We start from the raw sequence: 26,857 nt of genomic DNA, 5'->3' as shown, positions 1-26,857 counted from the left end.
GAACCCAGTCTTGAATGCCGAACCTGCGACCCTCTAGAAGGTGAGCACTCTGCAGCCACCACAGGAGAGACACCCTGGCCCTGGGGGACAGGCTTATTTTCTGATGAATTTGAAGATGGGACCCGGACCACTTGTCCAGAAGGTCCCACTGAAACGTCCTCGCATGAAACCTGCCGAAGGGGATGGCCTCGCAGGTCGCCACCATTTTCCCCAGTACTCAAGTGCATTGATGGACTGACACTCTTTTCGGTTTTAACAGGTCTCTGACCATGTTCTGGAGTTCCTGGGCTTTTTCCATTGGGAGAAAAAACCCTCTTTTGTTCCGTGTCCAGAATCATGCCTAAGAAAGATAGCCGAGTCGTTGGAACCAACTGTGACTTTGGTAGATTGAGAATCCAGCCATGTTGCTGCAGCACTCTCAGGGAGAGTGACACACTTTTCAGCAACTGATATCTCGATCTCGCTTTTATCAGGAGATCGTCCAAGTACGGGATAATCGTGACTCCCTGCCAGAGCAGGAGCACCATCATTTCCGCCATTACCTTGGTGAAAATCCTCGGGGCCGTGGAAAGCCCAAACGGCAACGTCTGAAACTGGTAATGACCGTCCTGTACAGCGAATCTCAGGTACGCCTGATGAGGGGGATATATGGGGACATGAAGGTATGCATCCTTTATGTCTAGTGACACCATAAAATCCCCCCTTCCAAGCTGGAGATAACCGCTCTGAGCGATTCCATCTTGAAAATTAACCTTTTTAAAGTACAGGTTTAGGGATTTTAAATTTAGAATGGGTCTGACCGAGCCATCCGGTTTCGGGACCACAAATAGGGTTGAATAGTACCCCTTCCCCTGTTGACCAAGGGGAACCTCGACAACCACTTGTTGACACGGTTTTTAAATTGCAGCTAAAACTATCCCCCTTTCTGGGGACGAAGCTGGTAAGGCCGATTTGAAAAACCGGCGAGGAGGCAAGTCTTCGAATTCTAGCTTGTAACCCTGGGATACAATTTCCATTGCCCAAGGATCCACGTCTGACTGAACCCAGACGTGCCCCCACCGTCGCGGACTCCCTCAGTGGAGCCCCAGCGTCATGCGGTGGATTTAGTAGAAGCCGGTGAGGACTTCTGCTACTGGGAACTAGCCGTAGCAGGCAGTTTTTTCCCTCTACCCTTACATCTGGCGAGGAAGGAAGAGCCCCGACCTCTTCTGGACTTTTGCGACAGAAAGGACTGCATTTGATATTGCGGCGTTTTCTTTTGCTGTGGAGAAACATAAGGTAAAAAGGTAGATTTACCCACGGTAGCTGTGGAAACCAGGTCTGCGAGACCTTCCCCAAATAAATCCTCACCTTTGTAAGGCAAAACATCCATGTTTTTTTGAGTCGGCATCACCCGGCCATGGCGTTGGCTCTCGAACCTTACAGACCAACGTCTCTCTGAGCGTCTCTCATATATAAGACTGCGTCTTTTATGTGACCTAAGGTCAATAAAATGGTATCCCTATCTAGGGTATCAATGTCAGCTGACAAGGTATCAGTCTAAGCTGCTACAGCGCTACAAACCCAAGCCAACGCTATTTCCGGTCTGAGCAAGGCCCCCGTATGTGTATAGATTGATTTTAAGGTAGTTTCCTGTCTGCAGTTTCTTGTCTGGAGTTTCCCAAGCCTTTTCAAATAACTCGTTCAGCTCATGAGATGGGGGAAAGGTTACCTCAGGTTTCTTTTCTTTAAACATGTGTACCCTCTTGTCAGGGACAGAGGGGTCATCCGTGATATGCAAAACATCTTTTATTGCAATAATCATATAATGAATACTTTTGGCCACCCTTGGTTGTAACCTCGCATCATTGTAGTCGACACTGGAGTCAGAATCCGTGTCGGTATCAGTGTCTGCTATTTGGGATAGGGGACGTTTTTGAGACCCTGAAGGGCCCTGTGACACCGTCAAAGCCATTGATTGACTCCCTGTATTATCCCTGGACTCTGTTTTGTCTAATCTCTTATGTAATAAAGCCACATTTGCATTTAAAACATTCCACATGTCCAGCCAATCAGGTGTCGGCGTTGCCGACGGAGACACCACAATCATCTGCTCCACCTCCTCTTTATATGAGCCTTCCGCTTCAGACATGCCGACACACGCGTACCGACACCCACACACACTCAGGGATATATCTATATGGAGACAGTTCCCCAATACGGCCCCTTGGAGAGACAGAGAGAGAGAGAGAGTATGCCAGCACACACCCAGCGCCAACTGACCCTGGAAAGAAACTTCCCAGATAAACAGCGCTTTTATATAAAAATATATCTATACTCACTGCACCAATTAAAAGTGCCCCCCCCCCTCTTTTTTGCCCTCTGTCACTGTGTTCAGCAGGGGAGAGTCCGGGGAGCCAGCTTCTCTGCAGCGTGCTGTGGAGAAAATGGCGCCGGTTAGTGCTGGAGGATCAAGCTCCGCCCCCTCAGCGGCGGGCTTCGGTCCCGCTCAAAAGTACAATACTGGCGGGGGATTATAATATATACTGCCTCCGCAGCCTATATACATGGTAGCCAGTCCCTAGAGGTTTTATATTGCTGCCCAGGGCGCCCCACCTGCGCCCATCAGTGCCCGCTGTGTGTGTTGTGTGTGGGAGCAATGGCGCTGTGCGTTACCTCAGAGAAGATCTGAAGTCTTCTGCCGCCTGTGAAGTCTTCTTTCTTCTTATATTCACCCGGCTTCTATCTTTCGGCTCTGTGAGGACGGCGGCGCGGCTCCGGGACAAACGGCGAGGGTGAGACCTGCGTTCCGACCCTCTGGAGCTAATGCTGTCCAGTAGCCTAAGAAGCAGAGCCTGTCATTTAAGTAGGTCTGCTTCTCTCTCCTCAGTCCCACGATGCAGGGAGCCTGTTGCCAACAGTGCTCCCTAAAAATAAAAAGCCTAACAAAATTCTTTTTCAGAGAAACTCAAGAGAGCTCTCCTGTAATGCACCCAGTCTCCTCTGGGCACAGGATCTAACTGATGTCTGGAGGAGGGGCATAGAGGGAGGAGCCAGTGCACACCCATCTAAAGTTCTCTGTAGTGCCCATGTCTCCTGCGGAGCCCGTCTATACCCCATGGTCCTTACGGAGTCCCTAGCATCCTCTAGGACGTAAGAGAAAAGAGCTAAATTTTAAACCCTTGGATTTAGGGTTATAGGTAGCCGGAAATCTGACCTCCTTCAATTCAGCCTCTGATTCTAGGATATCAGATTAAGGTTTTCCAAATAATATATTACCAACGAAAGGCAATGCTTCCAATTCTTTCTTGGATTCCGCATCTGCCTTCCAGATACGTAGCCAAACTGCTCTGCGAGCGACTACTGTCAAGGCTGAAGCTTTAGAAGCAACTGTACCTACATCAATTGCTGCTTCTTCCAAATACTGGGCAGATTGTCTTAAACGGCAAAAACGATCCTCTTGCTCCCTAGTAGGAGAAGAGATGTCATTCTCTAGTTCCTCTATCCATTCGCCCATTGCCTTTGCTACCCAGGCCGAAGCCATAGCAGGTCTTACCACTGCTCCTACTAGAGAAAACATATTTTTCAAAAGGCTCTCTACCCTTCTGTCTGTGACATCATTTAGTGAGGTAGATGACAGTGATAAAGCAGAATTATGCACAAGTCGCAGCACATGTGCATCTACTTTTGGAGGAACTTCTTTTCGAACAATCCTCAGCTGGAAATGGATAATAAGAATCCCATCTTTTAGGAATCTTATACTTTTTACTGGGCTCCGCCCAAGACTCATCAATCATTTCGTCAGCTCATCTGATGCTGGGAATTCAGCTTTCACTGATTTTGTTTGTTTAAATACAGGTGCTTTAGCTTTCAACACTGTCTTGGCTGGCTCTTCCAACGAGAGAACAGCCTTCACAGCATTAATAAGTTCAGCTACATCTTCTGAACTAAAACTCTGCGACTGATCATCATACGGAGTATTCAAATCTATTGTATCATCATCCGTTGTATCATCTTGTGTAGTCTGCCACATAGACGTATCTGTCTTAGTCTTACCTGTCCCTTGGTTGCTTGTAGAGGCTACTGGAACCAAGCCATAGGAAGGGAGCTGCGTGTATGGGGTCATAGTGTAACCTAACCCTTGAGGTGGTGCTACCGGAGTTAACTTGCCCGCTATAGAAGATAGTCTTTGCGAACATATTCCATGGTGGCTCTGTTGGTGGCTGAACCAACTCCTGTTTTTTACTTCGCTGAAAAGCAAAACAGTTCGCACACAAGCCCTCATAAGTGACCAATTGATTTATATCAATTACCTCTAACTTACAGGATAAGCATGTTAGGGCTGTAGGAGTGCTTGATAAAATTCTCCTCGTCACTTTTGCCACTCACAGACATGGTAATAATCTGTTATTGACTACACAATGTGACTGAAAATTACCTATATGTAAGTATATAGAGGTGAGATCAATCTGACCACAGCCGTGCACCTGATTTGAGGGTCAGAACAGGACTGATGTTACATAGAAAAGTCAGCACACATACTAGCAGTCAGTCACATGTTAAGGCATTAGACATTGTTATATGAGAATACAACCCCCATAACTTACAAGTAAGTAGGAAAATTGTACTTTTTTTTTTTTTTTTTTTTAACTGGTTCTTTTTTCAACATAACATTCAGAAAACACAGTAATACACAGATCTCATATGCAATATGTACTAAAAATTAACAATTCATACTAAACAAGTAGAGATAATTTTTAGTACTGTATACCCTTCCTCTGTAGAGCGGGATACAGGGAGACTCACCACACTTCCATATCCAAGCAAATGCGCTCGTAAGACGCTGAGTGGATTCAAACGCTACTGATGTACACTACCGCTCCTGATAACTGATAACGGACACAGTCGCTCACTGACGGACACTGACGCTCAGTGACTTCTACGTGTATGCAGACGCTAAGGCCTGCGACTCGGTCTAGGCAGGATCTCTAGTGTACACAACCGCAGCGTCTAAGCTGCGACCGAGTACCCTCGTGGTAGCGTCTGAGACGGAAGTGAGGTCATTCAGTTTATGGACGGGAGACGCGCGGAAACTGGTCATGAACTCTGAGGAGGGGCGGCCAGGAGAGCGTCCGAATCCCCCTGTTGACCTAAATTCTAAGGATCGCGGCCTCTACCTAGTCCTGGCGCGCCGCGCATATGATCCCTGGAGCCAGTGGTGTAACTAGAAATTTTTCTCCCCCAAGCCAAAAAATTCTTTGGCGCCCCCCCCCCACCCGCCGCATAATTGGGAGCAAGAAAGGGATAAATATGCGCGCGCCTTCGGCGCGCGCTGCAAAAAAGGGGCGTGGTTTTGTTGGAATGGGCGTGGTTTCTCATAAAGGGGCGTGGTATTGCAGGAAAAGACTACCTTATACCCCAGTTTTGCAACCTGCACGCCCAGACGTTAGCCACCACAGGAAAGAAAAATAATCCTGATTCATGCCCCTTACATTATTTGTCATTTTTCCTCCTTATAGTAATGCCCAGTATACATTATGCCACATACTGCAATGGCCCTTAGACATTATTCCACACACAATAATGCACATGACACATTATGCCACACACCATAATGCCCCCGACACATTATGCCACACACCGTAATGCCTGTGACACATTATGCCACACACCGTAATGCCCCCGACACATTATGACAGGAATCGCAATGCCCGTTATACATTATGCTACACACTGCAATGCCCCTGATACATTATAGCACATACAATGCCTGTGACACATTATGACACACACCGCAATGACCTTGAGACATTATACCACAATGCCCGTGATATAGTATACCATACACCGTAATGCCTGTGACACATACCACAATGCCCTGCCCGTTATACCCTATGCCACACACCGCAATGCCCGTTATGTATTATGCCACACTGCAATGACCCTGAGACATTATACCACAATGCCCGTGATATAGTATACCACACACCGTAATGCCTGACACATTATGACACACACCGCAATGTCCGTGATACATTATGCCACACACTGCAATGACCCTGAGACATTATACCACATATCACAATGCCCGCGATATAGTATACCATACACCGTAATGCCTGTGACACATTATGACACACACCGCAATGTCCGTGATACATTATGCCACACACCGTCATGCCCATTACACATTAAGTCCTACAGTAAGGCTTCTAATTACTTTTCAATTACCTTCTCGTTGTCAGGGGTTTCATGCACTGGGTGTCATGCTCGTTGCCAGGTGTTTCATGCACTGGGTGTCATGCTCGTTGCTAGGAGGTAGTCCTTGTTGCTAGGGCTGTGCTCCCAGTGCCAGATATTCCCCCACGGTGCCAGGTACTCACATGCCCCCGGTGCCAAATATAGCCCCCCCCATGTGCCAGGTACACATATACCCCCCCCCAGTGCCACATATGCCCCCAGTGCCAGATATTCCCCCCCAGTGCCACATATGCCCCCAGTGCCAGATATTCCCCCCGTGCCAGATATGCCGCCAGTGCCATATATTCCCCCCCAGTGCCACATATGCCCCCAGTGCCAGATATTCCCCCAGTGCCAGATATCCCCCCTAGTGCCAGACATCCCCCCCCAGTGCCATATATGCCCCAGTGCCAGACATCCCCCCCAGTGCCAGATATCCCCCCCAGTGCCAGACATCCCCCCCCCCAGTGCCATATATGCCCCAGTGCCAGACATCCCCTCCCAGTGCCATATATGCCCCAGTGCCAGACATCCCCCCCCCCCAGTGCCAGACATCCCCCCCCCCCCCCAGTGCCAGATATCCCCCCCCAGTGCCATATATGCCCCAGTGCCAGATATCCCCCCTAGTGCCAGACATCTCCCCCCCAGTGCCAGACACCCCCCCCCCCAGTGCCAGATATCCCCCCCCCAGTGCCAGACATCCCCCCCCCAGTGCCAGATATCCCCCCCCAGTGCCATATATGCCCCAGTGCCAGATATCCCCCCTAGTGCCAGACATCTCCCCCCCAGTGCCATATATGCCCCAGTGCCAGACATCCCCCCCCCCCAGTGCCAGATATTCCCCCCAGTGCCGCCGTCGCCGCTTATTGGAGGGACACGGAGGGCACAGATCGCCTCTCCTGTGTCCCTCCTGCTGCATCATCTCCGGCGGCCGCGGGTCTAATAGGGGGAAGTGCCGTCCGTGAGCCAATTAGAGCTCACGGACGGCACTTCCCCCTATTAGACCCGCGTCCGCCGGAGATGATGCAGGAGGGACACAGGAGAGGCACACGCTGTGCCGTCCGTGTCCCTCCAACAAGCGGCGGCGGGAAGGAGAAAGCAGACTGACATGCGGGCGCTCGTCCGCATGTCAGTCTGCTGTAATCAGTGGCGCCCCCGCAGCCCCTCGCCCCCGCGAGGACTGCGGGGGCAGTAGTTACGCCACTGCCTGGAGCGTAGCGCTGTCGCACTCGAGATGTTCGGCGCATCAACACACTGTTTGTAGTCTCCACCAATACAGTGTAGCTGTGTCCGGACCAGTCTAGTAAGAGGAAATCCATAGACTTACCTTCCCCCCATGCTCCGGCCACAGCCTGGTTACGTCTGCTGGACCTGCTAGAACATCCGACACAGACGCCCGTCGAGACTGCACTGTACTGAGAAGGTAAGCGTTGTTGCGACCCGGTGGGCAGTTGATGGAGCGACTCTTTCCAGTATGCGTTTAAGACGCTGTTAAGAAAAGTCGCTCAAAAAAATATAGTAAGTCTATAAAAATAACATAATAAAAGCTTCAGGCTGCTTTATTCACAGCAGCCCTGTGACCATGCGGCTTCCTGCCGCACCAAGCAAAAAACTGATTTGACCGAGTCGGTGGGCGGGACTATATGGTGAGGCCCCGATGCATCCTGGGAGGCCAGAAAGGTCGTGACCGTGTTGGTGCCATTTCCGCCGTCGCTCAACCATATCCCAATGTTATCCTGTGGACCCAGCCAGAGAAATACCGATGCCATAGGCTTTTCTCCCTCTGTGGGTCTCCACGACACCCATAGAGGGAGAATATAACCTGTGGTGAGCGCAGCAACCCATAGTGCCTGCAAGGGGCTTTCTACCGCTCACCCCGCTGCCGGCATACTGGTAGCCAGGATCCCGCTGTAGGTGTACCAACGGCTGGGATCCCGGCTGCCGGTATTTCATACTGAAACCTTGGGAATAACTGTGGCCTTCGCTAGTCTGGCCACAGGTGCATCAACTTAGGGAGGAAATGCCCAAATGTTTGTGTCACTCTTGGCAAAAGGGTTAAGATGCTTACAAATTCTAGGGACTTGAAATGTCTTATCAGACTTGAGCCAAGCCTCCTTTAACATATCCTCAAAATGAGAGAAACCCAGGAAAACGAGATGGGTTTCTTCTTATGTTTCAACAAAAACAAAGTACTACTTGCCTCAGAAACCTCTGCCTCCTGATGATTTTAGGTCTAGTTTACCGTTCCAATCAAGTCCAAGATACCCAAACTGGACTGCGAGTCCTCCTCCGAGCCAGAGACATCCTCCCAGTCCAAGCTTCCCAGTTTGCCCTCTTCCTGACATGAAACTGCTTTATCAGAATCCACTGCAGGGACATCAGAAGCCTTCCATGGTCGCTTCTTAAGAGGCTGAGGAACCAGCTAGAAATCTATCCATATGGCGGTCCCACACAGGCTTGGTTGAGGGATCTGATGGAATCTGAGGAACAGCCTGTGTAAGAGAATGAAATGAATCACTCACCTGAGATTAAGTGTCCACTCGCTTGGAAAGGTCTGTGACAGACTGAGCCATGGCACTTGCCCACCCACGTATCACAGACTCTGACATGGAACTCCCCGGCTGCTCTGCCATGGTGCCGGTGCCAACAACTGCACAGAGAAAACCTTGTTTTGTGCAATCTTTGAGGAGTTAAGATCCACATTTACCAAACAACCAACAAAGAGGAGGAGGCTTACTTTGATTTAGTTGCCTTGTCTGGCATCCCTGACATGCTGCTGTAAGTCAATGAATAGACAGCTATATTATGCTGACAAAGCAGGCTATGTACTATATAGTATGTAAAAGACTGATAGAAAAGGGGGTTAACTACCCGGGTCACAGGTATAAATACCCCAAGATAAGCCACCACACTACGCCTGCCAAAATACTGCCTGTATCCACACTAGGAGCCAAACACCTGTCATACAGCTCCTCCAGAGTGTGTCAGATACCTGCAGTCTGGTCTCATCAGCCCGCAAAGGAGCGAAGGAAGTAGGAGCCAGTCACACTCCACTTATAGGAATTGCGCCAGGAACTCTGTCCCCTTACAGCAGAGGTGCAGCAGGACCCGACCACAGGAACACCCATCAGTGGTGCTGTGGTCCAGGATTAGTGAAGAGGGTATGCAGCCTGGCACCTGCGTCGCGGCTGTCACTGAACCCTGAGCTCCCAGTCGCTCTTACTGCTGGAGTGAAAGCCCCGCACACCACAGTGCCTAACCCTTGGAGCTGGTCGCAAAGGGGATTCTAAGTAACTGGTCCCCTGGCTGGCGCTTAAACCCTGTAAACAAGGTCTGAAGCGCAATTAACCAGTTGAAAAGGACTATTTCGGAGCAATTATTTTGATGAAAAAAATATATAGCAGTTAAGTGGTTAAAACAGAAAATTAAAGAAAAATAATCTGCCTAACAAACTTGCCTACTCCTAGGCACTAAATATAAAAACAGAGGTCTGATGGAGAGGGAAGGGGATAGGGTTATAACTAAAACCAATTTTGGTAAAGGACCTCTGATGTCACTAGGAGTAGCAGCAAGGCCAGAACATAATACCCTAAAGGTGCCCTTGCGGGCTCGATTAGCTCGCCACGCTTTCAGAACAAGTGACCTCCATTACATTTATGAGCCCCAAATATATGTATGTCAATGTAACATGGTACCTATGAATGTTATTTTTGAAGAATCAGCTGAGCATTGCTTCTGATGGCATAAAAACACAGATTTGTACTCCGCAGTGTCAGACTGTGGAGAAACCAGGACATATAGTAGTAGACATATAGGTCAACGTAGGATAAAACAGATGGTTTTCAGGAATGGCTTGAAAATTAAGACTGCGAAAGCCTGATCAGGAGTTGTAGGGAATTCTATAAGTGGGAAGCAGCAAAGGAGAAAAGTCTTATAGGTGGAATGATACCAGGGGCAAGGCTCAGTAAATCTAAGAGGGTGAGAGGGATTACTAGGTTTAATAAGATTTCTCTAACGTCCTAATGGATGCTGGGAACTCCGTAAGGACCATGGGGAATAGCGGGCTCCGAAGGAGGCTGGGCACTCTAGAAAGATTTATGACTACCTGGTGTGCACTGGCTCCTCCCACTATGACCCTCCTCCAAGCCTCAGTTAGATTTCGTGCCCGGCCGAGGTTGGATGCACACTAGGGGCTCTCCTGAGCCCTTAGAAAGAAAGTATAGTTTAGGTTTTTTATTTTCAGTGAGACCTGCTGGCAACAGGCTCACTGCAGCGAGGGACTAAGGGGAGAAGAAGCGAACTCGCCTGCTTGCAGCCGGATTGGGCTTCTTAGGCTACTGGACACCATTAGCTCCAGAGGGATCGACCGCAGGCCCAGTCCTTGGTGTTCGGTCCCGGAGCCGCGCCGCCGTCCCCCTTACAGAGGCAGAAGCAAGAAGAGGTCCGGAAAAACGGCGGCAGAAGACATCAGTCTTCACCAAGGTAGCGCACAGCATTGCAGCTGTGCGCCATTGCTCCTCATACACACTTCATACTCCGGTTACTGAGGGTGCAGGGCGCTGGGCGCCCTGAGAAGCAATAATAACACCTTGGCTGGCAAAAACTCCACAATATATAGTCCCAGAGGCTATATATGTGGAAAATACCCCTGCCAGAATATGGAAAAAAGCGGGAGAATAGTCAGCGGAAAAGGGGCGGAGCTATCTCCTGCAGCACACTGGCGCCATTTCTCCTTCACAGATCCGCTGGAAGGAAGCTCCCTGGCTCTCCCCTGCAGTCTACACTACAGAACAGGGTAAAAACAGAGAGGGGGGGGGGGCACTAAATTTAGGCGCAGTATATATATAATATAAAAAGCAGCTATAGGGGACATAACTCAGTTAGTCCCTGCATTATATAGCGCTCTGGTGTGTGCTGGCATACTCTCACTCTGTCCCCCCAAAGGGCTTTTGTGGGTCCTGTCCTCATTCGGAGCATTCCTTGTGTGTGTGCGGTGTGTCGGTACGGCTGTGTCGACATGTTTGATGAGGATAATGATGTGGAGGCGGAGCAGATGCCTTTAGAAGGGATGTCACCCCCTGCGGGGCAGACACCTGAGTGGATGGGCTTATGGAAAGTAATGAGTGCACGTATAGACTCCTTATATAAGAAAATCGACGACATGCCAAATGTGGGACAGCCGACTTCTCAGCTCGTGCCTGCCCAGGCGTCGCATGGGTCGTCAGGAGCTCTAAAACGCCCACTACCTCAAGCAGACCCAGATGTCGACACTGATACTGACACCAGTGTCGACGACGATGAGTCTAACCTGATGCCCACTAAGGCCATTCACTGCATGATTGAGGCAATGAAAGAGGTGTTACACATTTCTGATATAACTACAGATACCACTAAAAAGGGTATTATGTTTGGAGAGAAAAAACTACCAGTAGTTTTTCCCCCATCAGATGAATTAAATGAAGTGTGTGAAGAAGCGTGGGCTTTCCCTGATAAAAAATTGGTAATTCCTAAGAAGGTACTAATGGCGTTCCCTTTCCCGCCAGAGGATAGGTCACGTTGGGAAACACCCCCTAGAGTGGATAAAGAGCTCACACGTTTGTCTAAAAAGGTGGCACTACCGTCTCCGGATACGGCCGCCCTCAAGGAACCTGCTGATAGAAAGCAGGAGGCGATCCTGAAGTCTGTATATACACACACAGGCATTATACTTAGGCCAACTATTGCGTCAGCTTGGATGTGCAGTGCTGCCGCTGCGTGGTCAGATAAACTGTCAGAAAATATTGACACATTAGACAGAGACACAATCCTGTTAACCATAGACCATATAAAAGACTCAGTCTTATATATGAGAGATGCACAAAGGGAAATCTGCCGACTGGCATCTAAAGTAAGTGCATTGTCCATTTCTGCTAGGAGAGGCTTATGGACTCGCCAGTGGACAGGAGATGCAGATTCAAAAAAGCACATGGAAGTGTTACCTTATAAGGGTGAGGAATTATTTGGGGATGGTCTCTCGGACCTAGTTTCCACAGCAACGTCTGGGAAGTCAGCATTTTTACCCCATGTCCCCTCACAGCCTAAGAAGGCGCCGTTTTATCAGGTTCAGTCCTTTCGGACCCAGAAAAACAGGCGTGGAAAAGGCGGGTCCTTTCTGTCCAGAGGCAGAGGTAGGGGAAAAAGGCTGCAACAAACAGCAGGTTCCCAGGAGCAAAAGTCCTCCCCCGCTTCTTCTTCCAAGTCCGCCGCATGACGGTGGGGCTCCACAGGCGGAGCCAGGTACGGTGGGGGGTCGCCTCAAAAATTTCAGCGATCAGTGGGTTCGCTCACAGGTGGATCCCTGGATCCTGCAAATAGTATCTCAGGGGTACAAGCTGGAATTCGAGGCGTCCCCAACCCACCGGTTCCTAAAATCTGCCTTGCCGATTGCTCCCTCAGACAGGGAGGCGGTGCTAGCGGCAATTCACAAGCTGTATTCCCAGCAGGTGATAATCAAGGTACCCCTACTTCAACAAGGCCGGGGTTATTATTCCACACTATTTGTGGTACCGAAACCGGACGGTTCGGTGAGACCCATTCTAAATTTGAAATCCTTGAACACGTACATAAAGAAATTCAAGTTCAAGATGGAATCGCTCAGGGCGGTTATTGCAAGCCTGGACGAGGGGGATTACATGGTATCCCTGGACATCAAGGATGCTTACTTGCATGTCCCCATTTACCATCCTCACCAGGAGTACCTCAGATTTGTGGTACAGGATTGCCATTACCAATTCCAGACGCTGCCGTTTGGACTGTCCACGGCACCGAGGGTATTTACCAAGGTTATGGCGGAAATGATGATACTCCTTCGAAGAAAGGGAGTTTTAATTATCCCGTACTTGGACGATCTCCTAATAAAAGCGAGGTCCAAGGAACAGTTTTTGGTGGGAGTAGCACTATCTCAGGAGGTGCTGCACCAGCACGGCTGGATTCTGAATATCCCAAAGTCACAGCTGGTTCCGACGACACGACTACTGTTCCTGGGTATGATTCTGGATACAGTCCAGAAGAAAGTGTTTCTCCCGGAGGAGAAAGCCAGGGAGTTGTCATCTCTAGTCAGAGACCTCCTGAAACCAAAACAGATATCAGTGCATCGCTGCACACGGGTCCTGGGAAAGATCGTAGCTTCTTACGAAGCAATTCCCTTCGGCAGGTTCCATGCCAGAATCTTTCAGTGGGACCTGTTGGACCAGTGGTCCGGATCGCATCTTCAGATGCATCGCTTAATAACCCTGTCTCCAAAAACCAGGGTGTCTCTACTGTGGTGGCTGCAGAGTGCCCATCTTCTAGAGGGCCGCAGGTTCGGAATACAGGACTGGGTCCTGGTGACCACGGATGCCAGCCTTCGAGGCTGGGGGGCAGTCATACAGGGAAGAAACTTCCAAGGACTATGGTCGAGTCAGGAGACTTCCCTTCACATAAATATTCTGGAACTAAGGGCCATCTACAATGCCCTAAGTCGAGCAAAAGTCCTGCTCCTACACCAGCCGGTGCTGATCCAGTCAGACAACATCACGGCAGTCGCCCATGTAAATCGACAGGGCGGCACAAGAAGCAGGATGGCGATGGCAGAAGCCACAAAAATTCTCCGATGGGCGGAGAATCATGTACTAGCACTGTCAGCAGTGTTCATTCCGGGAGTGGACAACTGGGAAGCAGACTTCCTCAGCAGACACGACCTCCACCCGGGAGAGTGGGGACTTCACCCAGAAGTCTTCCAGATGCTGGTAAACCGTTGGGAAAAACCACAGGTGGACATGATGGCGTCCCGTCTCAACAAAAAGTTGAAAAGATATTGCGCCAGGTCAAGGGACCCTCAGGCGATAGCTGTGGACGCTCTGGTGACACCGTGGGTGTACCAGTCGGTTTATGTGTTCCCACCTCTGCCTCTCATTCCAAAGGTATTGAGAATAATAAGAAAGCGAGGAGTAAACAATTCTCGTGGTTCCGGATTGGCCAAGACGAGCGTGGTACCCGGAACTTCAAGAGATGCTCTCAGAGGACCCGTGGCCTCTACCGCTCAGACAGGACCTGATACAGCAGGGGCCCTGTCTGTTCCAAGACTTACCGCGGCTGCGTTTGACGGCATGGCGGTTGAACACCGGATCCTAAAGGAAAAGGGTATTCCGGAAGAAGTCATTCCTACGCTTATTAAGGCCAGGAAAGATGTTACGGCAACGCATTATCACCGCATATGGCGAAAATATGTTGCATGGTGCGAGGCCAATAAGGTCGATTTCTGCATTTCCTGCAAGCAGGAGTGGATATGGGCCTAAAACTAGGCTCCATTAAAGTACAGATCTCGGCTCTGTCGATTTTCTTTCAAAAAGAACTAGCTTCAGTACCTGAAGTTCAGACTTTTGTAAAAGGAGTGCTGCATATTCAGCCCCCGTTTGTGCCTCCTGTGGCACCTTGGGATCTCAACGTGATGTTGAGTTTCTTAAAATCACATTGGTTTGAGCCACTAAAAACCGTGGATCTGAAATATCTCACGTGGAAAGTGGTCATGTTATTAGCCTTGGCTTCGGCCAGGCGAGTGTCAGAATTGGCGGCTTTATCATGTAAAAGCCCTTATCTGATTTTCCATATGGATAGGGCAGAGTTGAGGACTCGTCCTCAATTTCTCCCTAAGGTGGTGTCAGCGTTTCACCTGAACCAGCCTATTGTGGTGCCGGCGGCTACTAGTGAATTGGAGGACTCCAAGTTGCTAGACGTTGTCAGGGCCCTAAAAATATGTTTCCAGGACGGCTGGAGTCAGAAAATCTGACTAGCTGTTTATCCTGTATGCACCCAACAAGCTGGGTGCTCCTGCTTCTAAGCAGTCTATTGCTCGCTGGATTTGTAGTACAATTCAGCTTGCACATTATGTGGCAGGCATACCACAGCCAAAATCTGTAAATGCCCATTCCACAAGGAAGGTGGGCTCATCTTGGGCGGCTGCCCGAGGGGTCTCGGCTTTACAACTTTGCCGAGCAGCTACTTGGTCAGGGGCAAACACATTTGCAAAATTCTACAAATTTGATACCCTGGCTGAGGAGGACCTGGAGTTCTCTCATTCGGTGCTACAGAGTCATCCGCACTCTCCCGCCCGTTTGGGAGCTTTGGTATAATCCCCATGGTCCTTACGGAGTTCCCAGCATCCACTAGGACGTTAGAGAAAAGAAGAATTTACTCACCGGTAATTCTATTTCTCGCAGTCCGTAGTGGATGCTGGGCGCCCATCCCAAGTGCGGATTGTCTGCAATACTTGTAAATAGTTATTGTTAACTAAAGGGTTATTGTTGAGCCATCTGTTGAGAGGCTCAGTTGTTTTCATACTGTCAAACTGGATATAGTATCACGAGTTGTACGGTGTGATTGGTGTGGCTGGTAAGAGTCTTACCCGGGATTCTAAATCCTTCCTTATTATGTCTGCTCGTCCGGGCACAGTGTCCTAACTGAGGCTTGGAGGAGGGTCATAGTGGGAGGAGCCAGTGCACACCAGGTAGTCATAAATCTTTCTAGAGTGCCCAGCCTCCTTCGGAGCCCGCTATTCCCCATGGTCCTTACGGAGTTCCCAGCATCCACTACGGACTACGAGAAATAGAATTACCGGTGAGTAAATTCTTATTTTAAGATGTATTATGGTCTTAGTGTTGAGGGATTTGTAGTAAATGGTTGGTAAGGGGAGCCAGTGTAGAGATTTGCATAATGTGAAAAAGTGCCCCATATGCTATTAGTACATGTAAAATACACCAGTGATCCTTACCAAGAGGAACACTCATTCAACACATTGGGCTGGATGTAATGACACCCAAATTCAGCGGCCGTGCGGGATGCCGGCCAAAAGGGGCAATCACGCACAAGTCAAAACCATGCCTGTAAGTGATTGAAGGACAAATATGATCGACAACAGGGAACAGGTTACAGATGACAGAGAAGGAAACAGGGGGGTAGGATGAGAAAGACAGGGGTCGTGTCAAAAGGAGGGCAAGGATAAGAATACAGATGGGGGAGAGGGGGACAGGGATGGGAAAGTGGGGGGGAAGATAGGAAAAAAAATAATTGTCAACACCAGTAAAAAATAGCTGGTGACAGACAGACGGGTCCAAAATGCTAGTCATATAGGTCTTGTGAGGACATCCAACATTTAAGGGGTTAGTCATCCCTTATAAAAAAAAAAAAAAAAAAAAGCCTGACAAACCATACATTTTGTATCAAAATAGCTTTAATTAGTTGCATCAAAACATCTGCTCATTATTATAGCAATACAGTGTTTCTCCTTAAATCTTCAATACAAGACAACAAGCAAAGATAGCTTTTACAAGTTTATTTATATACAAGATACAGATCCTATGAATACAAACCGTTTTAAAATATAGCCACTAGATTTGTTACAACATTATGTTTGAATAGGAGTTGATGAGCAGCTGTTTATTTAACCACACTGACAGTTTAGTTTCCACTCCTAATACAAAGCAAAAATGACAATAGAAAACTAGTGTAATACAGAGAATCTGAGATCACAATTGTCCCGCATGTCAAACCAAATAGGACTATAAATAAATATGCATATTTAGCTAAAACAAATTGGGGAAAAAAAACCTCATGAATAATTGCCTCAATCTTCAGGTTTAACATACATTGTAAGAGAAAAACACACATGATTCTTTTTGGGACATTGCAGGCTTTTGAAAATGTTCTCATTTATATTTTATGGATTATGAATTCCCTCAATTTATAGAAAAATGTTGAAAACAACTCATAATATGTTCTTTATAAAATTCCTACACGGGAATTATAGTCACTAAATATAATTCGGGGAGGGACCATATAGTCAGAGCATTTCTAGCAGTATTACTGTAGTCCAATATTTTAGTATGTATCAAAAAACAACATAAATATGTAGTGCTTGAAAAACAAACCTGTCGCCAGGTCAAAAACAAAACAATGGCAACCCTAGTCTTATCCGCATGTCACATGCATCGTACGTTAACACTCAAAAATATAGATTTAGTTCTAACTAGTAATGAGAGCTTCAAAACCTGCTAAACTGTACTACTGGCATAAGTTCCACTAACAGACGCACAAAAAAGAACACTAACTGGAAAATAAACACCAACACATATACACACACACATATATACACACACACATATACATACACACATATATTTGGACAAGTATTTGTTCTGATACGCGCTATAGTTTACCAAAAAAAGTACAAACATGACTTACAAATCATTATGATGTATGGATGACAGCAACATGTAAAACATTTATAACATACATAGTTAACGGAGTACTTTTGGTCTTGCACTTGTGTGGCGCAGATTCCACGTTTTACAAAAATGAAGACTTCGGTCTAGATTTACTAACTACTCTGCATTTGTTCAACCTGAAACACTACATGCAAATGCATCTGGTTTTGCATTTAGTATCATTGCCATTTTAAATTTCAAGGTCAAATCCACCACTTAGTAAATCTAGCCCTTCACGTTTGTTTGCAAGCTGATTAGTAGTGCTACAGAGGAGTACCATATTGAAACAACAAAATCTTTAAGAACAGCCAGCTGCTTTAGTCAGTTATTGCAGTAAAAGCTTTCAGCACTCAGATAAGATGGGTTGTTGAACGACTGAAGGTATGGTATTTCCGTTCAAATAAAGATGGAAGATTTACCAAAGAAGGAGATTGGACATTCTGTAAAAACAAAGACAAAATTTATGATAAATAAAAATAAAATAAATAAATGCAACGGAGAATGAGCCATAAACACACTAAAAATAAATAAATAAACAAATAAATAGATAGATATTCATGGGGAAGGGTCTTGAAACGAAAAAAAAAAACCAAGTCCCACCATTTGTGCACCTGGTGATTAAGAAAAAAGTATCTTTCTTTCCAAGTTTCTGTTTACATTAGTCGCTCTTAACATTTTGACAAACTCTTAAAACATACCTTAAACTTGTATGTTTTAAACCAAATGTGTACATGTTTGACAAAGAAATTCCCAATAATTTTGAAAGTAGTTAACACTAGGTTGTAAAACAGGTCTGTTTGCACACATCAATATAAAATGGGAACTGTAAACAGCTAATTGGTTTATACAAAAGACAAACCAAATTTTGGATGTTAAACCAAGGTAAACGGTAATTATAGTGATATACATGACAGAACATTAGAGATTTTGAGTGCCATTACGGAAAACATGACACATTAAAAATAAAAAAGGCAACATTTTTACGCCAACACTGAACTAAGGGGAAAATGCATTTTCGATCAGTAACCTGAATATGTAACATTAAAAACTTTGGCTTTACTGTTGCCTTTAATTTAAAGTCCTTGGAAAGGAAGACAAAATGAAAGTGGTGTGCCAGAAAGTTCGTTAAAATTCACCCAAATACGTCAATGTCTTCACCTAGTACCAGATGAGGTGACCAATAGTGAAAGCACAACATAAAAAAAATCTAGGGAGCTCACAGCTGTATGGGGTTCATTATGATAGCTCCTCCATCGGTTTCTTGCTGCAGTAAGTATCAGTGCACTGCTCATTCTGTCCTATACAAGAGGTTTTAACAATATAGGGAACTGTATGTTTTTCGTCCAATTGGCCAGTGTAACATAACTGAGGGGTAGACTGACTAGCTTCTCCTTTCAATGAAAGATGCAAAGGACTGCTGGGACAACCCAGGTAAAGAACTGCACGGGATCTGGGACTTTGCGAGTTCCCATCAAGGGAATTAGATCGTTGAACAGTAGTGTGTTTAGCTGGTCCATTTATGTTGAAGGTAGAGGAAGAACGGGTAATCTATGAACAGGAATGGATGATTTATTATTGTGTGTGAATGTAGAAGGTTAAAAGGAGTACAAATATAGTACAATGAGTCAAGTTAAAAAGAAAAAAAAAAGAAAAGAAAAAGGGGACGGGGATATTTTCAATTTCTTCTAATATCTTGTACATTTTTGCTTGGATTTTAAATGGGCAGATTTTCCTTGTGTTTAAAATTGCACCTGTGTGCGAGTCACAATCAGCTTTGCTACAGTCATTTATTTTGTTTAAGAGCAATACTATGTCATTTTTGAAACTGTGTCCATGTTAGAATATATTTGTATGCAAGATTATATGGCAGATATACTAAGTCTTGGAGAGTGATAAAGTAAAGAGATAAATTAAGAGCCAATTAACTCATTTTTCAAACACAGCCTGTGGACACGAAAGGAGCTTATTGGCTGGTATTTTCTCTCCATGGCTTAGTACATCTGCCCCTAGAAATAGTGTGTGTGAAATATATATATATATATATATATATATATACACATACACACATATATACATACAATACATATTCCCAGTGTAACCGCACGCCTGAACTACTTCCAACTGTCACCACAGCCTCATCACAAAGCCGCAGCAGCACATCACTGCCTCCTCACCTATCTCCTCACAGCCAGAAAAACTAATTTCTGCCAGGAAAATAAAAAAATAAGATTTTAAAATTACCTACCGGTAAATCCTTTTCTCGTAGTCCGTAGGGAATACTGGGAATCCATTTAGTACCATGGGGTATAGACGGGTCCACTAGGAGCCATGGGCACTATAGAAGTTTGATTGTGTGTGCTGGCTACTCCCTCTATGCCTCTCCTACCAGACTCAGTCTAGGAAACTGTGCCCGAGCAGACGGACCTACTTTGAGAGAAGGATATAGAAAAGGAAAGGAAAGTAGTGAGAATTCGAACCAGCACAACGAGAACAAGAGGAAAGCCATGCTAACCAAACTTGCAAACAGGGACAGCAACAGCTGAACCAAACAACATTACTGAACCAAGTAACAGAGAAGGGGTAACGTAGAACTGGGCAGGCACCAATATCCCCTACGGATTTCGAGAAAAGGATTTACTAGTAGGTAATTAAAATCCTATTTTCTCCTACGTCCTAGGGGATACTGGGAATCCATTTAGTAGGATGGGCAAGTACCAAAGCTCCCAGACCAGGTGGGAGAGTGCAGAGATTCCTGCAGAACTGATTGACCAAACTGAAGGTCCTCAGAGGCCAAAGTATCGAACTTGTAAAACTTAGCAAACGTGTTCGAACAGACCTAGTAGAGTGGGCCTGTACAGATTTCGGAATCGGCAAAGCTGCCATGGAATAAGCATGCAGGATAGTGAGCCTGATCCAGCGTGCAATGGGCTGCTTCGAAGCAGGACACACAATTTTATTGGGATCATAAAGAATGAAGAGAGTCCGATTTTCTGAGACGAGCTGTTCTCTTCACATAGACCTTCAAAGCTCTTATGATAGCCTAAAGGCCCGTACACACTGTCCGATTTATCGGCCATTCTCTTGAATGGCCGATATATCGCGGGTCCGTCGGCCAGTGTGTACGGCCGATACGTCTGTGAACTCCGTCGTTCACAGACGTATCGCGTCGGCCCCGCAGCACAGCCGACGGCCAACATATCTACCGATATATTGGAGCGTCGCTGTGTGTGTACGGCGGTCGGCCGACCGACCGTCCGTACACATGCTGCGGCGGCCGGCGGTGATTGACAGCTCAACTGGGCGGGCGTGTGTACACGCCCGCCCAGTTCATGACGTCAGTCCCCGATGGATCGGGCAGTGTGTATGCACAGCACACTGCCCGATCCGTCCATAGATATATCTGCAGATATATCTTTCTAGTGTGTACCCACCTAGAAGATTTTTAAGTAGCAGAGGCGTCCGTAACAGCAGGAACCACAATAGGTTGGTTGATGTGAACCGCGTACACCACCTTAGGAAGAAATTGTTGACGAGTCCTGAGTTCAGCTCAGTCCTCATGGAAAATCAGAAGGCGTATGCAGAGATTTACTGAGATCCGGGTCGGCTTCAAGACGGCCCGAACCATCGACTGGATTACCACTGCCTTTTCCAATGGAAGGAATACTTTGAGACTGTGCCTCGTATCATTCCCAGGAACTGAAGCCTCTGCGTTGGTTCCAGGTGAGATTTTGGCCGGTTCAGAATCCACCCATGATCCAGGGAGTAGTCTGGTTGAGAGTGCAATGTTCTCCTACAGCTGTTTCCTGGACTGTGCCTTTATCAGAAGATTGTCCAAGTACGGAACTATGTTCACTCCCTGTCTGTGGAGCAACGTCATCTCCGCGATCACTTTAGTGAACACCCTCGGTGACGTGGAGAGACCAAATGGCAGGGCTGGAAACTGTAGATAAGCAGGGCTGGAAATTGGTAGTGGCAGTCATGCAGTGCAAACTGTAGATAAGCCTGATGAGGCGGCCAGATCGGATTGTGAAGTTACGCATCCATGATATCCAGAGATGCTAGGAATTCCCCCTCCTCCAGACCTAAGATTGCCGCTCTCAACGACTCAATCTTTAATTTGAACACACATAAGTATGGGTTCAATGACTTGAGGTTCGGAATCGGTCTTGACGAACCATTGGTTTCAGTACTACAAGCTGGAATAGTAACCATTGTTGTGTAGACGAGGTGGAACTGGAATAATGACCTGGGTCTGTAACAGTTTATGAATGGCATCTTGTAGGTTTACACTCGCCTCTTGTGAAACTGGTAAGCCTGATTTGAAGAATCTGTCAAGTGGGAGCTCCTGAAACTTCAGTCTGTAGCCCTGGGAAATAAGTCTATGACCCAGGAATCCTATCACGATCATGTTCAGATGTGACTGAAGAATTTTAGCAGGCCTCCCACCGTCATGTCTTCCAGGCATCGCGGTCCACCATCATGCGAAAGGTTTTGAGGAAGCAGAGCCCGAGCCCTGTTTCTGTGAACCAGCAGTCGCTGGTTTGCATGGTTTACCTCTAGCGGCAGTAGAAGAACCTCTTGCCTTGCCCCTAAACTTGGCAGTCCGATAGTACTGTAGATTAGGTCCTAAGTAGGCCTTCCTAGCTGGCGGAGCGGCAGAAGGAAGGTATGTGGACTTGCCCGCAAGTAGCTTGGGAGATTCATTTGTCGAGTTAATCTCCAAATAAGGCCTCTCCTGTGAAAGGTAGGCCTTCCACTCCATTCCTGGAGTCCGCTTCAGCAGTCCACTGACGCAGCCATATTCCTCTGCGTACCAACACTGCCATAGCTGTAGTGCGTGCATTAAGCAACCCTATTTTTTTTTTTTTTTTATGGCTTCCACCATAAAGTTTGGAGAGTCTTGTATATATTGCAGGAGCAAAATAATTTCCTCTTGAGGTAAGGTGTCTAACCTCTCAAGTAAATTTCCTGACCATTTAGCAATGGCTCTTGTAATCCACCCACATGCTATAGCGGGTCTCTGGGCCACCCCGGCAGCAGTATACAAAGATTTGAGTGTAGTTTCAATCTTGCAGTGAGCCGCATCTTTTAGGGAGGCTGCAACAGGCACAGGTAGTACAATTTTACATGAGAGCCTGGAGACTGATGCATCCACTATGGATGGATTTTCCCATTTTTTCCTATCCTCAGGAGGAAAAGGAAAAGATGATAACAACCGCCTGGGAATTTGAAATTTCTTATCTGGATTAACCCACGGTTCTTCTTTCACACAGGAAAAGTGGCTGAGGATTTTTTTTTAATATTAGAGTAAGATCCCTCAATCTCCTCTGTCACCTTATCAGGGATGTTTAGAACTTCTCTGATAGCAATTATGAGAGCCCCTACACCCTGTGACAGAGTACCCTCCCCTACCTGTGTGTCGACCTTGCCTTCCTCCATTTCTGAGCCTGTATCATCGGGGTCAGAATGCAGTATATGGGCCAAAGTACGCTTTTGCAGACAAATGGTAGAGGACTGGTCGGGGTACGGAGTCCTTTTTTATAAAGTCATCCATAGACTGCCTTAAGTATTGAGTCTCTTTCTCAATACGAGATAATTTTGTAGAAATGGTGGAAATCATTCCCCTAATGGAGTCCAGCCATGCTGGTTCTGCCCCACTAGCCTGGGAAGGGATACTACACCGAGTAGACACTAGTGAATCCCCTGGAGAAGAGGAACACTGTGGCTTACATGAAACATACTCTTTGCCTGACATACTGCAGTAGTGACAGCACTCACACAGGAAAAGTTCAAAAACACAATTAACCCACAAAGAGCACTTCCAGAGAGAGTATGGAACCAGCACACGGTGCCCTTATCGCTAATGCCAAGCTTAGCTAGGTCTCAGACTAAGTACCTCGATTAGGGACTTCGTACACTAGAAATCGCTCACCCCCTGCTTTAACTCCCTGGTACCGTTGAGGCAAACTGGAGGCTTTCCAGAAGATCTGCGCTTCCCTGTCAGTCAGCGTCTGTGTCAGCTGCAGTAGGGAAAATGGCGCTTGTGAGCTGCTGGATCCGCTCATAGTGAAGCCCCGCCCCTTCAATGGCGCGCGGTCTTCCCGCTCTTCATTATACTGGCTTTATGTGTCTTGTGTGCATAAAATGGAGTAAGTCCCTTTTTATTGCTGTAGTGCCAGTCTGGGTACTGTGTACACCATAGTGTACTTAGGAGACTCAGTTTGCCCCATTTAGAAGCCGTGCGTCTCCGTACCCTCAAGCCGCCATAATGGCCGGCGATCCGCTAACCGGGACGCCGGCTTAGTACTCACCGTTCTTCTGGCTCTGTTAGGGGTGGCGGCGTGCTGTGGGAGTGTATGCTCGCCGTGGTGGGCCTTGCAAATTGTTCCCTCAGGAGCTAGCGTCGGCACCATTAACTCTGGGTGGGGTGTGGTGCACATTTTCTGGTAGGATGGGCATAGAGGGAGGAGCCAGAACACACAAACTTCTATAGTGCCCATTGCTCCTGGTGGACCAGTCTATACCCCATGGTACTAAATCAATTCCCAGTATCCCCTAGGACGTAAGAGAAATTAAATCAAAATTACAACATAACTCATAGGACCTGACATCAATCCCACCAAAAATGTCTGCTACGATGAAGATATAATCAAAGAACTTGAACAGGACTATTTTTTCTTGCTATTCTATATCACCCTACATAATCTCCATATAGAACTATTTAATTACAAGAGGGACCATTTTAGAAGATGTAAAATGCTGATTATGGTAGTAAGGGAAGGACTATTTCTCTTTCATCCACTAGGGGACACTGGAGCATCCTTAGACATTAGGGGTGTGAAGCTTGCAACCGGAGGTGTGGCACAATCTAAAATTAGCATTGTCTGCACAGCAGGTTCCTCCCCCTTCACATCCCTCCTCCCTCAGTTTGGAAAATTGTGCCGAGGAGGTACAAGCACAAAAGGAGCTCCTGCTCCATGCAGATTAAATTACCGTATATACTCGAGTATAAAATCGACCCGAATATAAGCCGAGGCACCTAATTCTACCACAAAAACCTGGGAAAACTTATTGACTCGAGTATAAGCCTAGGGTGGGAAATGCAGCTCTAGCCGTACACAGCCCTCAGTGCCAGATATGCCCTTATACTGCCAGATATGCCCTCATACTGCCAGATATGCCCCACAGTGCCTGATGTGCCAGATATGCCCTCATGCTGCCAAATATGCCCCACAGTGCCAGATATGCCCTCATGCTGCCACATATGCCCCACAGTGCCAGATATGCCCTCATGCTGCCAGATATGCCCCTCATGCTGCCACATATGCCCCACAGTGCCAGATATGCCCTCACGCTGCCAGATATGCCCTCACGCTGCCAGATATGCCACTCATGCTGCCAGATATGCCCCCTCCCCCAGTGCCTGTTACTTACCCCTCCGTCGATCCCGCGCTGTCTTCTGAAGGAGGGACACGGAGCGCACAGCGCGCGCCTCTCCTGTGTCCCTCCTGCATCTCCGGCGGCCGTGGCGGGTCTATTAAAGGAAGTGCAGGTTCGTGATCAGATGTCACCAAGTCACCAAGGAGACAGAAGCGCCGCTACGGGACTTGGTGCGAGGGGTCCCGTAGCGTGTAACGCCCAAGGAGAGAGCCGCGTTGTGGAGACACGGAGTAGCGCCGCTACGGGACTTGGTGAGAAGTGGTCCCGTAGCGCGCGCGCCGTAGATGCTGCAGTTTTCCGCGCGGCTGAGAAGATCCTTCAGCCGCGTGAGGGGTAATGGGACTGTGTGGCTCAGCACACAAAACCCGTAAAGGCCCGGGTTCAAGTACACTACAGTAAGGAGGCCGCTCAGCACACATCAGCGCGCCTCCCCAGATTATTTAAATTATAGCCTTAGAACAGAAGAGCGCTGGCTAGTACAGATAGCCTTAAGAAAATATGAAGTGAAATTGTTCAGTGTCGGACATTTTAATTATTCCTACCTGGCGCCATCTACGGGGAAGGGTTAACCCTCCACCTCGTATAAATATCAAGAGGACGTTTCATGTGTAGCACTAGCTCCCTCTACTGGTGACAGCATATATTCAGAAATGTGGATGGTGTAATGGTTAACATTCCTGCCTCACAACACCGACCTAACTGTGTGGAGTTTGTATATTCTCCCCGTATTTGTGTGGGTTTCCTCTGGGTACTCCGGTGTCCTCCCACAATCCAAAAATAAAAAAGATCCTGATCAAAATAATTCTACCATACTATTTATATTTTCAAAGGACTTCTATTATAAAAGATCCTGAAGAAAATACAAGGAAGCAGCGAATACCAACTCTATCATCGTAGCCGAGTTACAGTTGAGGTGTGGGGGTTGCATGTCGGCTGGTGTTTTAATTTATTTATTTATAATAAGATTTTACTCACCGGTAAATCTATTTCTCGTAGTCCGTAGTGGATGCTGGGACTCCGTAAGTTCCATGGGGAATAGCGGCTCCGCAGGAGACTGGGCACAACTAAGAAAGCTTTAGGACTAACTGGTGTGCACTGGCTCCTCCCACTATGACCCTCCTCCAGACCTCAGTTAGGATACTGTGCCCGGAAGAGCTGACACAATAAGGAAGGATTTTGAATCCCGGGTAAAACTCATACCAGCCACACCAATCACACCGTATAACTCGTGATATTATACCCAGTTAACAGTATGAACATAACAGAGCCTCTCAACAGATGGCTCAACAATAACCCTCTAGTTAACAATAACTATATACAAGTATTGCAGACAGTCCGCACTTGGGACAGGCGCCCAGCATCCACTACGGACTACGAGAAATAGATTAACTGGTGAGTAAAATCTTATTTTCTCTGACGTCCTAAGTGGATGCTGGGAACTCCGTAAGGACCATGGGGATTATACCAAAGCTCCCAAACGGGCGGGAGAGTGCGGATGACTCTGCAGCACCGAATGAGAGAACTCAAGGTCCTCCTCAGCCAGGGTATCAAATTTGTAGAATTTTGCAAACGTGTTTGCCCCTGACCAAGTAGAAGCTCGGCAAAGTTGTAAAGCCGAGACCCCTCGGGCAGCCGCCCAAGAAGAGCCCACTTTCCTCGTGGAATGGGCTTTTACAGATTTAGGCTGCGGCAGGCCAGCCGCAGAATGCGCAAGCTGAATTGTGCTACAAATCCAGCGAGCAATAGTCTGCTTCGAAGCAGGAGCACCCAGTTTGTTGGGTGCATACAGGATAAATAGCGAGTCAGTCTTCCTGACTCCAGCTGTCCTGGAAACATAAATTTTCAAGGCCCTGACTACGTCCAGTAACTTGGAGTCCTCCAAGTCCCTAGTAGCCGCAGGCACAACAATAGGTTGGTTC

The 26,857-nt window shown here is 47.3% G+C and overlaps 1 protein-coding gene across 5 annotated transcripts in view; it reads right to left on the bottom strand.

Annotated features, from left to right (window-relative positions):
- Positions 1 to 16,447: 16,447 nt before the first annotated feature.
- The window catches only part of ECT2 (epithelial cell transforming 2), a 719,104-nt gene continuing 708,694 nt past the window's right edge, over positions 16,448 to 26,857 (bottom strand). For 3 of the 5 annotated variants that reach the window (XM_063916269.1, XM_063916271.1, XM_063916270.1), the window contains 2 exons: positions 18,719 to 19,046; positions 17,849 to 17,938 (listed from right to left, as the gene is read on the bottom strand). In XM_063916269.1, the coding sequence (XP_063772339.1) occupies positions 18,735 to 19,046 (312 nt within the window). In that variant the 3' untranslated portion in view covers positions 17,849 to 17,938; positions 18,719 to 18,734. Of the gene's footprint in view, positions 17,939 to 18,718; positions 19,047 to 26,857 lie in introns of all 5 variants that reach the window. The other 2 variants (XM_063916272.1, XM_063916273.1) reach the window with 1 other exon arrangement.

The sequence above is a fragment of the Pseudophryne corroboree genome, chromosome 4, assembly GCF_028390025.1.
Source record: "Pseudophryne corroboree isolate aPseCor3 chromosome 4, aPseCor3.hap2, whole genome shotgun sequence".
Classification (NCBI taxonomy): Eukaryota; Metazoa; Chordata; class Amphibia; order Anura; family Myobatrachidae; genus Pseudophryne; species Pseudophryne corroboree.
The sequence above is the reverse complement of the archived record's forward strand: the minus strand, read 5'-3'. Positions and strand labels throughout refer to the sequence as shown.